The following is a 14926-nucleotide window of genomic DNA, read 5'->3' as shown; positions in this document are numbered from 1 at the left end:
ATATGATGAAAAAGAACTTCAAAAACAGAACTCAACTGCAGTGGAGAGAGTTTGTTGGCTTTCAGACACAACAACAGCAAAACCTTATTTATGCTGAAAATGTATGTAACAGCCCTCAGAAAAAGCATTAAGGATGGCTTTTTCAGTGCTGTGCTGTAAATGTTTAACCACTGGCTCCGTGGGAGAAAACACTGACTTGAGTTGTAAGCCAGTTACCACGGTGAGAATACTCCCACTGTGGTCAGTTTCACGCTCCTGACTTCTGTCACTGAGTGTGAAGGGAGAGGCCCTGCAGTCAGCTAAACCTCACGAGCTGGAGTCAGCCAGCTGGCTTGAGCACATCGCTGCTTTTCCTTGAATCTCAGATGTTCCTTCACTTTATTAAAAATAGATGTAAAAGGTCTAACTGCATCTTAGACATTTTTGACTGCAAGCTATATGTTTCTTTTATAACAGCCATTGAATCAGAATTAAGGTCATTTTATTTTCAAAGCAGTTCTCTGGTTAAGCACTTGAGGTCTCAAGACCGAAGGCAAAAGTTCAAATCCTGCCTGCTGCACTGTCTAGCTGTGTGACTGTGGGCACATTGTTTAAGGTCTCTTTGCATCAGTTTTCTCATCTTCGAGATAGAGATGATGGCTGGGTTGGCATGAAGATTAAATCAATCATTGATAAAGAAAATGTACTTAGAATACTGCCTAGTATATGTGAATGCTCAGTTAAGGTTAATTGCATTTTTCATTTATTTACTGCTGACTTAATGATGGATGAGGGATGAGATAACACTGGAAGGGTATTATTAAAATGGATGCTAATGCAAGGGAAACTGGACCAGGAAAGGAAGATAAAATATTTTCCATTTCAGAGGCCTGTCTACCTAAGAGGGCTTAGGTGGGGTTCATTATGCTTAAAAGAAGTTTTTGTTTTCTATGTTTTTTTTCCCCCTTCAGAGCATACATTTGTCACAGTCTGTCTTTTCATGTCTGTTTTGGGAGCTGAAAATGGTATTAGATATGTCTGTTCTAGATCACCATTGTTTTATCTTCTCACATACACCTCTCAAGATTTTCAAGTAGAACTTAAAAACAAAATGTTTTAAGACTTTATATTATAAGGCTTTTCTGATTTAGTTTTCCCATATTTTTTCAGTGAAGAATCATTCTCTCCTGTCTCTCCATTTTTGACCATGAACAACTGCAGCAGACTTGAGTTACTTCAGTCATTCTACTATCACAATTCCCATACAAGTGCAGTGACTGCTCTAAGAAGATGCTTTCATTTTGTATGGTGGGCACCTACACAGATACAGATTAACACATACAGTTAAGCCGTGTAGCCAATTCCAAGAGAAGTAAAATGCCCTAGGTCATCTGACTCTTAATTAGCTTAGAAACAAGGAAGGGAGATCCCTATTTATGAAAACAATGAAAGGACATAAATTCAAGGAAAGGAGGAAAAAAATTGGGGGCATAGGTTGCCTGGAAAAATAACCAGCTTCCACAATTCCAAATTTGAAATTGTGTTTTCTTTAAGTCTCATCACAAACTTGTTTGAAAAAAATGTCTCATTTGAAATCTAGGATGGTGATGAGCTTAGCCAGAAGAAGGTCTTTCTAAAATAAGGCCTCAACGATATGACCAATGCAGTGCTTGGTAAACAAGATGAATCCTGTACCACACCTAGACTGCCTTCTCTGTGGTCTTCACACTCTCTCCTAGTTTCTGATTACTTTGCAGACTCCTTAGCAAGTTTCTCTTTCTCTATGCGTCTTTTGGATGTTAATTCATACAAGGCAAGACATGAAGTAACCCCCCCCAAATATTTTTCTGATGAATACATTGAGGATAAATCCTTAACTTTGTAACATACTGATATTTCTAATTGGAAAATTTAGTGATGTCTTTAGAAAGTCTCTCTGAGATCTAATTAAATGACAACCTACTGACCTTGAGCCAGGAGGAATTAAAAGAAAAAAGCAGCAGCTGACTTGATGCTGTCTCCAGGTTATAAGCAGAAGTAAGAAGCAATTCAAAGCTTTGAGAAGTAGTTTGACTGCCTACAACACTGGCTTTTGAGTTGATTTTGTAGACTACATATCCTAAGGGTATGTAGGATTAGTAAATTCTGCACATGAGTTTGCTCTCTATTGGGAAAAGCTAAATTATTTGACTGCAGGGATTTTAGGCTGCAGGTCCCAGAGAACTGAAATCATAATACTTTAAAGTCAGAATCCATGTGGGGAGAAGATGGAGGGAAGCTGTCCTCATCACCTACTGGAAGGACAAGCGTAGGTGTGCTAGTGTCTGTGGAGCCCCTAACAAATGTTAGTTTTTTCTTCTATAGATTGTTAAAGAAAGACAGAAATAATTATTAAAAGTAAATTCTAAATAGGATAGGACATTTAAGGGCAGTTCACAATGACATCGTCTCGGGTTTTAATATTAAAACTGAAATTTGTGAGGACATAGTTCAGCTAGGTATGCAATTTAAAGTTCCATTGTTAAAAGAGTATTCTTTTTTTTTTCATTGTTGTATTATTCACATTTAAACAAATATGGGATGACCCAGCAGCCTTTGTGGGAAAATAAGAATAAAATGTTAAACTTTCTGAACAAACTTCAAATGGTTCGTTGACTGTTTCACCATGGAGAAATCACTTAACCTCCCAGTGTCAGTTTACCCATCTGTGAAATGAGAAGGATAATATTTTCTTACGGGGATGTTTTGAAAATTATTTTGCAAATGTAGTGGATGAAATTGTTGCAAGCATCACTGCTCTTTTTCCACTTCTTTAAAGAAGACGCTATTATTTATGTACCTGTTGATAGTCAAATTGTCATCTGGGATGAATCATGTATATTTATTAGTAGTTGTATGCTTTTCATTACCTAAAGAATCCCCTCTTCCCCTAGATTGCTCAGTTTATGCATGACATCAGTAACTGGGGACCTGAGCAAAGTTATCCTAAAAACATTCTGAGCTCCATATTTATGAGCTGCTAATCTGGTATCGCTGGTAATTATTCCTTGTTTCCGTTTTAGCGCACGTTTTCTCTGCTATTGTTTTTTGCCTCACCTCACTTCACAAGATTGATAGTTCTCCATGTTTCCCTGCTAGAGGTCACCTCTGAGCTGAAGGCAAAACATATCTTGCTCTGGCATCTGTTGACTTTCAAGTCAACTATTAAAGAATTTATTCCAGACATTGCCTAACCTCAATTTAAAAACTCCACTCTAAAGTTTACAGGAAGCTATCCTGGGGAGTTGCCATAGTGACTCTTAAGAGGTTGGCATTGAGGAGGCAGAACTACTGATATCAGATTTTTCTACTTGATAGGCTTAATTATGTAAGGTGGTCATGAACCTTGTGTCATTTTGGGCTGGAAAGAAATTTTCCCCTTCAGGCTCTTCTCTCTCTTATGGTGCCAATCAACAGGCTTCTTGGTAGTATGATTCTTTATGCCAGTAGCTCCAGTATAACCTCAAGTGGTGCTTGTGGTAATGATAGAATCATTACAAAACTAAAGAAGAAAAGGAAAATATATTTCATGGGTGTGATTAAGTAATCATAATGTTCTTGCATATGTAAATTATCCTTGACTTAATGAACCACCTTGCTCACATAATAGTGTTTTAACCTGGCTCTGGAAAGTCATTTTTTGTCCATGTTGATAATTGTTACCAGACTTGGCAGAGGTCATCTCCAAATCATCTTGCTGTAGTGAAATTTATGTATTATGTTCCGTGTGCATGAATTTTGTTTTAACTATTAGAAATGCTTTTACTAAGCCAAGTTATTCCATGAATTACTTTCATGAATTAGTGGGACACATAGGATGCTAGAAACTTGATTACATTTTAATGATATCCAAATTGACAAGGGTTATTTATAAATATATTTTTTCTTGATTATACAAGAAATGTATATTCATTGGAAAAAATCAGAGAAACTACAGAAAACAAAGAGAAGTATTATCTCTATTTCTTGGGTTAGAATAATTACTTTAAGATTTTAATGAATATTCTGTAAGATGAACACTTTTTGAAGAATACTTACCTTGTTTTCTCCAACACATTCTGTATTTCTAAAAACAGCTACATCTACAAGAAACCCTGGTGAAGTAGAATCCTTTTTTAGTCTATTTTATCAGAAATTAAATCTAAATTTCTAGTATCCATTTTTTATAGACTTTCAGCAATTATAAAAGCTACTGGCAAGTATTTTGCTTGTTTCCTCTGCTGCTTTATAGAGTTCAGTTCATCTGAAATTATTATCTTCAAAGATGACCAGGTCTAGCACCCTATAACTAATGCCAGGCTAAGGAAAATTAATGATAATCATGTTATTATTTAAATATACATATTTCTGTGTGGCTAGGAGGAAAAGAAGGTTTTCTGGAGCATGCAAAGAAGTATAAAGGAGTCCTAATGATCTGTCAAAACTGTTGTCCTTGATTAAGAGTTTTCAATTTTTTTTTTCACCATTTTGTAATATATGGTTTTGCTGTTGTTGTTTGATTGGTTTAAATTTTACTTGGAGTGAGGAGTTAAGTCCATGTGGCTTTTGGTAAGTTAATCATTTTATAACTTTCATTTAATCAACATTTTCTTTAATCCCCTTTTAGGCAGCCAAGGGCAGTTTCCACTAACACAGAATGTAACTGTTGTTGAAGGAGGAACTGCAATTTTGACCTGCAGGGTTGATCAAAATGATAACACCTCCCTCCAGTGGTCAAATCCAGCTCAACAGACTCTGTACTTTGATGACAAGAAAGGTGAATACATTTTCTTTTAAATGTTTTAATCATATTCTAAAATATCCTAATTATAATGAATTTATTTTTCTGAGATGATTCAAATGATTCCTTTTGATTACCAAACTGCTACTGCTTGTATTTAAACATGTTAAATATTAAATACTTTAGTTTGCAAGTCATAAACACTAAAGATAACCTATGTCAACTTTTTAATAAAATAAACAGTTCTAATTCTGTTTCAAAAATAGTTTTATGCCTTCTCTTAACAATTATCTTTGCTCCTGGTACCATATGCTTTTGTTTTTATAGATACCTTGTACATAAATTGAATATTTTGTCCTCACTCTTGGCAATAGGATATGTCATTTTTATTAACCTTAGTTCAGATATTTAGAAGATACTATATGATTTTGAAAAGTTTTGTGATTTTATTTTCATGAAATAAAATCATTGAGTTTGAAAGAATTTCGAGAAATGATTCCTGTAATAAGTTGAGAAATAACTAAGGAATATCTAATGTGATATTTTTATGCTTTTAAATTAATCAATAGCTAAAAATTGATTTTATGAATTAATTAATTGCTTTAAAGTTCCACAAATATAACCCACATAAACTAGTTTAGACTTCAGATATATTCAATGAGAATGAAATTTGTATAAGTAGAAAATAAAGTATAAATTTTTTTTTTCATTGGTTTCTAGCAAAAATATATCTAGGTTTTATCATGCTAGCGTTACGTAAGCTTTGTGTTTTGATCTTAAATTTACTAGTGCTTTTAGGGTAGAGAAGTCACATTGACTAAAAAAAAAATTCCAGTGTTTACTTCTCTTAGCTTCTTCATGGTGTTTGGAGGAGTTTGTTGTTTTAAATCAAGTGATTTATGTTACTTTCCAAAGAATGAAGTTCTGTTAGTTACAAATTTAAATACATAAGCAAACAGTCTCATACAGGGATTTAACAACCTCTTTTTGCTTATGATAATAATTGATTACAAGTTTTTGTAAATAAATATTTCAAACATATGTGCCCAAAAATAAGGTGACTCCAATTTTAAGGAAACCTCTCATTTGCCCAATGATATATTTCAGAAGAAAATGTTTTAGGAGATAGCAGACTTTTAAGAATGTTCATGAATAGTTAAATATATAATTGGACTAATTTGTCAATTTGATTATATGTACCTATTTAAACTAATATAAAAGCATAATGAGAGGGAGGGTATAGCTTAGTGGTAGAGTGCAGTGCTTAGCACGCATGAGGTCTTGGGTTCAATCCCTGGTACCTCCATTAAAAAAATAATAATAATAAATAAACCTAATTAACCTCCCCCCAAAAAACAACCAAATAATCAAAAAAATTAATTTAGAAATACTGCTTTTTTCCACTCCTGCATTTAACACAATAATCTTGCTTAGCAGCACTTTTTTGAAAATATACTATCAGTGAGAAATTTGTCTCAAGCAACAACTATGCATTTTTGTAGCATGGGAAAAATTTTTGTTCATTCATCCTGCAGGAGTATAATAATGACTTCTATTTTATATCAACTTATTGTACTGCTTTTTAAGGAGATCTTTGAGTCATGTTTATAGTGACATCTACAACGGTGAGGTCAAATACTCAGACACAGAACCAAAATCTATATGAAATATCTTTGCCTTCTCTTTTAGTGATTCTATAAGGTATCCCCCATAGAATATCTAAAACAAGAGTTGATTCAGAGTATTTCAAGCAATGCATCTATCCCGTAGAAAAGAGAGAGAAACTTGTAGTATGATATTTATAAAAACTTTATTTCTAGAAAGCCCCTCTTTTCTGTGGGACAGTCATGGTGAGAAAAACCCATCATGTTATATTTGGGATATTTAGCAATGTTCTCAAATCTTTACACTGCTACAAAACACCAAATACATCTGACCCTATGTATTGTTGAAGTATGCATTGCTTCATTTCATTTTTTGCCTTTCCCAATTGTTTTAACAGCTTAGAGCTATGTTGAAAAAAGCCCGTCTGTGTGTGTGTGTGATGTAGGAGGTTTCTATTTTTGGTATTGGACTTTTTCTAATTCTATTGTGGTTCTAATCATCAGTTGCAACAGAATGAGGAAAAGTATTGAATAAAGAAACCTTTCAGAAATGGCAACCCAATCTATCTATCCCTCTCAAGTCCTTGGTTCAGTTCCTGTGTGATGTTGTAGTAGAAGGGATCTTTGGCATTGATGTCTGTCAAATGCAAGGGTTAGAAAATTAAAGCACTTTCTGAAGATTCTGTATCACAGTTTTCCCCACAACGTCTTTTTGTCTGCATTTACCTGCCTAGATCTCCTCAATCCTAAGTCTAATTTCGAGCAAACAAGCATGCTAAATTGTGCCAGAGCCGAAGTGTGAAAGCTAAATGTGGGTTAGCATGACTAGAGTAACCCACACGTGTTGTGCAAGTGACAGCTGCTCAGGAGAACAATAGGGAAGATGAAAGGGTTGCCTGTGTCACTAATTTCACCAGCTTCTACAGGTGGCTGCTACTTAAAGGCTTCATCCATGGCTCTGTTCTTATTTCTGTCTCAAATTACGTTGCCAGTTGTTCTCAGGAGCTTTCCAAACAGACTCTTTCAGGTGTATGCTTGCCGTATTGCAGTGTTTTAATTGCATCTCAAAAGATTAAAAATGCAGCTGAGGTTGAGAAGCTTTGGATGTAGCAAGTCAGTTCTCACGTGAGTTCCATATCCCAGAGCTTTAATTTCTATACTGACATAGAGTGATGAGAAGGAGGGAAGGTAGGGAGGGAGAGAAGGGGGGAAAAGGAGGGGGACGAAGAGGAGAGAGAAAGCCAGAACAACAAAACAAATGCTTCTCATTGACATTGCTGCTGCCACTACGAGCCCCAAGAGGCATTTCTAAGTAGCCTTCTGTGCTACCTGGAGGTCTCTAAGGATTCTGGCTGTGAGGACTGAACAAGGATCTCTTGGGATGGTGGACCATTGGTTCAATTAGAATTGAATAAGCCTTTCCTGTTTACTTGGAATTATTAGCTATAGTAAAGCATGCAGAGAGTGGGCAGTTGATGATCAGCTAATGGAAAATTAAGCTGAACTCCTTTTCTTAGGAGTTAGGGAGGTTAAATGTGAATATTCAGGAATTTCTTCCCAAGGGAGATAGGTATCTGGGGGTGATGGAGGAGAAACTGGCTACAGTGAAGCTAATAGTGTATTTCTTACTCAGGCAAAATAAAGAAGAGGTCAGTGCATTCAGGCTTTGCTACCTTTGGCACATTAAATGTGATCAGTACCTTTCCCCAAGTACAAGGGGAGAAAATGAGAGTCAAACACTCAAGGATATTTGTCCACAGACATTCAGCTAATGGCTAGCAATGAAGGGATTTGAATCCAGGTGTGGTGTATGTTAGTTTTAACTAGAATGATGCTGAGAACAAAGGTGCCTGGGCACAGGTCACATTAAGTATAACCCAGGTGGCCTCTGCCATTGATTTTGGCAGCTGCCTTTTAGTTAAAGGGCAGCAGTTCCTTTCAGACTCTTGAAGATGGACATACAGTAAGACAGAGGGATGCATTATAGTCAGCACTGCTCAGTAGAACTTTCCATGATGATGACAGTGTTCTGTATCTGGGTAGAACAATTCTGTAGCCAGCAGTCACGGGTGGATACTTAGCTTATATTTAATTTTAAAAAAAATTAAAATTGTTTTTTTAGTTACACTAGCCATGTTTCAAGTCCTCAAAAGCCATGTATATTTGAAAAGCATAGTTGTAGACCATGATTTACTTGTTAGATGCCAAAATAGATCATGTTCAATTCCAGCCTTGGCTGCAAAATACGGATTTTCCACCTGAGAAAACCCCAGGTCATCATAAAAACCTACCAAATATTCAGTACATGAAATTTCGCTGTTTAAATTGCACAGGTTTGATGGGGACATTGTAGTGTAGGAGACAGGGAGTCAGATGTGACTTCTAATTCTGTTTCTGACATCACCTGGCAGAGAATGAAAAGGGGCTCATTGATATCCCACCAAATCAGATCCTCTGGTCTTTGGATCAGGATTGCATTTTTAACAATTTCCCTCTCTACTTTGTGTGCACCTGAAGACAAGAAATCATCAACCCGTGAAGTAGCTATTCAGTTACAATTCCATTTTATCTTCACATAATTTGTGTTGAAAGAATTTGTTCTATAGCACTTAAGAACCTATAAATCTAAATAGAAAATAAAAATTAAGAGGAAAATTTACAGGTTCTTATGGGTCAGAGGGACCTAGAACAAATGTAGCTGAAGCAACATTCACTTGTTATGGGCTGCTTCTCTTTCTTTTTACACAACTGTTACCACATCTGTTATAAATAGTAGGTAAGCATTTGGAATAGAGTAGGGAGACTGAGAGAGTAAGGAAGCGAGTTCATTGAAACACCACATGAATGCTGTGTGGTATTTGGCAATAGAAATTTTTAAAAAATCAATTAGATCATTGTGTTTGTTTCTCTGCAGGTATGGGGAAAAAACAACCGAAATTATACGATCTGATCACTTAATGCTCAGGAAAGAACACTTCAGTTCCTTCCTATTATTGACAGAAAATACTTTGAACAGACATCTCCAGGAGTGCACAGTGTATGCATTTAACAGACGTATCTGTGTGTGCTTGTGTTTGTTTTTATATCAAAATGTTAAATACATGACTTTTTTTTCTGATATCTCTTCTTTATAGTAGTTTTGCTTTTTTGAATTATGCTTCAGTGAATCTCAAAAATTTCCTGAAGGAAATTTTATTCTTGAGGGAATGAAAATAAATTTTTATTAAGGGCATAGCCAAAAATCACTGGTGTTAATTATCCAATTATTCTGCTGATAATGTTACACTAATACTGGGGACAGAGAGAGAGGAAGAACATGAGTAGGGTTCCCTCGAACAAGCAGTGATAAAGAGAAGAAAAATGAGATGAACCTGAAATGAAAGTACACGTTCTCCTGGCTCCATGCCAACCAATGTCACCTGACAGCATCTAGTCCCACAACTGGTTTCAATCAATGTGACAGCCTTTAAAATAGCGAAGATTAACTCAGTAAAGCAGATATTAAGGTGGCCAATATCACCCTCCTTTTTGCTTTCTTAGGAAAAATCAGATAACATGTAAAAGTTACAATGAGAACATGAAATCAGTTATGACAACTTACAGTTACACAATAGTCTACAATTTGTAAATCACTCAACATGTTTACTTTTTCTTGTGGGATTCGCAGGAACCCTGTACAATCAGTTTTCCCCTTTTATATATGAAGAAACTGAGATTTGCAGACTTGAATAACTCAAGTAGTAAATGATAAAATAATGATAACATGTGAATTTTCTTAAGGCAAGCCTAATTCACTTCATGCTGTATCATTCTGATAAGGACTTCATTTTATTGCTTTTTGGGAGTTTGTTGTTATTTATTTATTTATTTATTTTACTTTTCCTGTGGGAATTATCACTTCTTTTAGGTCTGTACTCCAAAGTCACCCTCGCAGTGATAGATCACCTGAACACACTTTAGCTCATATTTTAACCACATCATGCAAATAATTTAATATGTATTAGCAGATTTGTTAGCAAGTGCATCCATATTAAATGAGTAGAAATGAGGTTCCCACTAGGAAATAAATGATACACTTGAGTTAATGACGTGTGAACACACTATTTACAGATGTACAGTCTTAATTAAGGAACCTAGTCAAGATGATGTGGCATCCAGGAGCTAGGAACAGTAGGAAACCAGTAGTAACAGTAGGCAATCAGCAGTAGGCCTGAAAGGGTGACAGAGGGAGCAAAAGCTACCATTTTGGAAACAGGCTTCTGGTGAGAAGCTGAGGCTGGTTAGGAAGGAGGGGTGTGTGGAAATATGTAAACTGACTCCTCTTTCCTCCTACCTTCTGATCTCTTATCAATGCTTCCCATGGGCAGAGCCCAAATGGAAACCATAGGTCAAGGAATCCTGGGTAGTTGAGTCTCCCGGGGCAAAGGCCAGGGAAGATAATGGGTCTGGAATATAAGCAGAAGGTAACCAGTACAATTTACCAAGCATAAATAGATATTTCTCCTGTCCAATTTTCAGTAAAGATAATTACCATCAGAAACCTTATGTCACTCTGTGTTCACAACTACCTTCAATTGGATTGCTTCTTTTTGGGAGAAATAAGTTGCAACACTCAGCCCTTTTCCAAAACACATTACTTGTTTCAGTGTTATATCCCTCAGTTTTAATACATATTTTGAACTGTGTGCTATTAAATTTCTTACAAAAATAATTTGCTTTCACTTAGTCTGCTAATGATAAAGCCATTATTGTAAATTCTCACTAAGCAGAAGGAAAATTTTCAGTTGTACATTGTGTGATTCCTACCCTTATCTCTTTATGCTAAAACCTAGCAACCTGAAGAAAAATATAATCATATACACTATAAGTTGTATTAATTATATGGTATCTATAACAGCATCAAGATTTGAAACTTTGACATTCAAAGCCACAAGTATGTGTCTAACGCTTTCCACAAACTTTAATGTTTAAACATTTTAGAATTCAGCATAATTCCCATACTTGATATTGTATTTTAGAGAAGTTAGTTTTCACTGATATTACTACTTTTTACCTTATTTTTTGTAATGTTTTTATTTAAAAATAAAAATAAAATTTACCACAAATAATTACCTCTGTGAAAATGACCAAATTCTTGAATTAAATCCTCTTAGTTATTTCACATTGCCATTCACTAGCATTTTTGTAGCAAAACCTCATAAAGAGAAAAGTTATTTCTGCAACACCAAAATATTTTATTACTTTCTGATGATTAACATGTTTTTATTCTATCTTTCATTCATTAAATAATTGACCATGTGCCATGTGATAAGCGTTGTGCTAGGTTGTTTGCAGTTGCTGTAGCATGTTGATTTTTGAGGAGCCCGTTCTATGTTGAATAGAACTACTTGAAAGACAGGTTGTCCTGATTAGAATTAGATTTCCTTTAGTGTCTAATCATGTATGTTTCTGGGCATATATTTTACAAATATGTTTGTATGTCTGTAAGACATACAGAGTCAGTACATAGCAGTGATTTCAATGATCTTAAACGATCTGGTGAGTACCACTTTTTATGGTCATGGCCTTAGAAGTGGGATGATGGCTAGAGTCAGATTGGGTGGATAGTCAACAGCATCACGCCATCTGTTTTCATCTTCTAAAACAATTTTAAAAAATGCAAGCAATCATCAACCAGATTCTGGGGAATTGCCTTGATATCTTTTGTGACATTTCAGATCCTCAACTTTTAGAATTAGTAGTTATTAAAGAAAGCAGACTTCACTAAGTAAATGTTCTTTATCTAAATACCTAAGCATATTGCTATTGAAAAGATTTCCAAGTCAGTTTCAGTTCAATTCTGTGAATATTTGTGAAATATTACTCTGTCCTAGGAATTATGCTGAGCATTGGAACTACTAAAATAAATAAAACATGAGTTTTTGCCCCCAAGTAGCAAGTTGTTGTATATCGCCTATATGTAGAAATGGTGGCAGATATAGGGGGAAAGTATTGGGTCAAGCATTTTACAAGTAGTTAAATGTAATTCTGCCTGCCGCATAATAAGGCTCATTATAGAAGATGTAAAATGCCCAAATAAAGGATAAATATATCCTAAATGAACCTAGGAAAAAATAATCTGACTTGAAAATATACATTACTGAAAACATACCTTTTTGATAATATTTTAATGAAGTAATTGTAAATAAACTATTATGTACCATTTGTCTAATATAAGAAATAGCAAGTACTATATAGGGACCTGATTTCCTTTTGAAATACTGATACAGTCTCTATGTTGAATAGCCTTTTAATCAGCACAGAGACCATGGAGAATTTAATCTAACATTTTTTAAGTAAGTTCATTTCAAAATAGCATCAGTGTTATAGTTCCATAGGAAAATCTTAACAGTATCAAAAAATACTGTCCATAAAGTATAAGGTTAATTCTATTTATAATTACATAATTTTGATTCAGACTGATATAATTCTATTTTAGATTAAACATAGTGTTTATAGTTTTACTATTTAATTTTAGTGTGTTTTCCCATTTTATGTTTTTCTTAATATTTTACACCAAACTTTGAGAGACATAACCCTATGTGAATCTACATTGTAGAAATGGTGCTGATTTTTTTTAGTTTGAGGCTGATAAAATAGTGCTAGAATGCTGACATAAAAGTCATTTTACTCAAAAATTTAGAGTCCACTGAACTTCTCTGTTCTAGAGTTAAATTCCCAGGAGAAATGGATCACTTAAGCTTATACGAGGTGCCTCTACTGTGCTTTAAGGTATAACTAGGGGTGTGTGGCCACTGAGCCCAGCAATAATATGATTTTCATCTTCTACTTTCAATGAAGGTTCTAGTCAATAGGCTCACTATGTAGAATCCATGCAGAATATTCTTCTCACTTGACAGAGTATTTTCTGTGAAAATAACCATAACATGAAGTACAAAATGAGTAAGAAACCTCATTTTAAATATCATTACTTGGATACCCCTAATAAGTACAGCCTCTTTTTGATCCCAAGAAGCTTTTTTTAATAAGTAACTTGGAAATATTGGTCTAAGTACCAAAAAGTAGAAATAGAAACCCACATAGCCATTCATTAATGGCAGTACTAATTAAAATACTATTAAATTATGAATTTATTGTGGTTTAAAAAGTTAATGAGTATGATCTTTTCAATTTATTCACTTGGTTTTCTTCAATTATTTTAGATATTTCCTATATTTACAAATGCTGAATGTTTCTCTTCTCTCCCGTAGCTCTTCAGGTAACATTTCTCCACAATTGAAACAAAATAAAACAACTGAGAAATACCTGTTCCCAAATAAGTATTTTTAATGTATTGTTTTATATTGTGTGAGCATGAAGAGTTATAAATTAGTGTAAGTACTCTATTTTCCTTAATTTATTATTGCGTTAGTCCCAGCAGGGTCTTGTGAGCGATCCTTGGAAACAGCAGTGAATGAGCATTTTGCAGCACTGTGAAATGTAGGAAGCAGTGGTATTTTGGTGCTGAAGCGTGGGTGTTTGTGAGAATGAAGGCTTCGGTTTTACAGCTATTTATATTGAGAGTGGTAGGTGGACTCGAGACAAATGGAAAATGGGGAGGAGAATGCTGAGTGATTGGACTGCCTGTTCTATGATACTCACTTTTACATCTTAGAAAGAATGGTAGTAATTTAGAAAGAATGATACTATTATGAATATAGATGTAACATATTGTGTTTGAACTTGCAAAACCCTTTCAGATACATATAGCCCACCTGTATTTTAATGCTGAAAATTCCATGGTGTGAGATTGAATGAGATATTTCCTAAATCGTGAATTATGATAAAAATATCTTCAGGGGACCAGTAATTATATTGTTTTGTGGAAATGATCATTGGTTATTAGTCACTGATTTCTATGTAACTTAGAACCTGACCTCATGAAATTTTGCAGACATTATAGATAGATTGGTTTGTTGAAATTTACAGACTTTGTAGTCAGGACAGCTGCATTTGAATCCCAGTTTCACCATGGATTTGTGCGTGATCTTGAACTGACCTGGACTAATTACATAAACCAATCTCAGATCCACCTTGTAGGCCTCTTGAGGCCAATGGGTTGTGAAGGGCCACCTGCTGCTGTCCAGGTGTACAGGCTGAAACTCTTCTCAGAGTTTGTTTTGTGCTTTTTGAAATGTTGGAAAACTGATGCTGTAACATCAAATGAAATAAAAAGCAAAACAAAAGTCTGCCATTGAAGACTTAAACAGTTTCTATCTAACAGGAAGTTGAGATCTTCAGTACTACCCTTCGACTGACAGTGGCTGTCAATTGGTAAATACCTGGAATAGGCCTTTTAGATAATGGAACATAAGCCAGAGGCCCTGTATTTCAATGGCAGTATTTAGCTTCACCATTTCCTAGGTGCTGTACCTGTGCTGAAGGTGAAGTGCAATGAAGGTTTCTAATTTGGAGGCTGAGTTGCTACCCTAAGGGCTTTGGGGGAAGGATGACAAGTTAGGAGGAGAGAACCTAGGAGGGAAAGGGAGTTCTTTCCCTGTCCTCCTTGCCTCATTTCTTTCGTGATTTTTTATTGTAGTTGATT

The 14926-nt window shown here is 35.1% G+C and overlaps 1 protein-coding gene across 10 annotated transcripts in view; it reads left to right on the top strand.

The window, feature by feature from the left end:
* The window catches only part of CADM2 (cell adhesion molecule 2), a 489482-nt gene that overhangs the window by 271146 nt on the left and 203410 nt on the right, over positions 1-14926 (top strand). For 9 of the 10 annotated variants that reach the window (XM_072967458.1, XM_072967476.1, XM_072967472.1 and 6 more), the window contains one exon: positions 4625-4774. Coding sequence is in view for 1 of the 10 variants with exons in the window: in XM_006215816.4 (XP_006215878.3) it covers positions 4625-4774 (150 nt within the window). In the remaining 9 variants the exon portion in view is untranslated. Of the gene's footprint in view, positions 1-4622; positions 4775-14926 lie in introns of those variants that run through there. The other variant, XM_072967485.1, reaches the window with a different exon arrangement.

The sequence above is a fragment of the Vicugna pacos genome, chromosome 1, assembly GCF_048564905.1.
Source record: "Vicugna pacos chromosome 1, VicPac4, whole genome shotgun sequence".
Lineage (NCBI taxonomy): Eukaryota > Metazoa > Chordata > Mammalia > Artiodactyla > Camelidae > Vicugna > Vicugna pacos.
The sequence above is the reverse complement of the archived record's forward strand: the minus strand, read 5'-3'. Positions and strand labels throughout refer to the sequence as shown.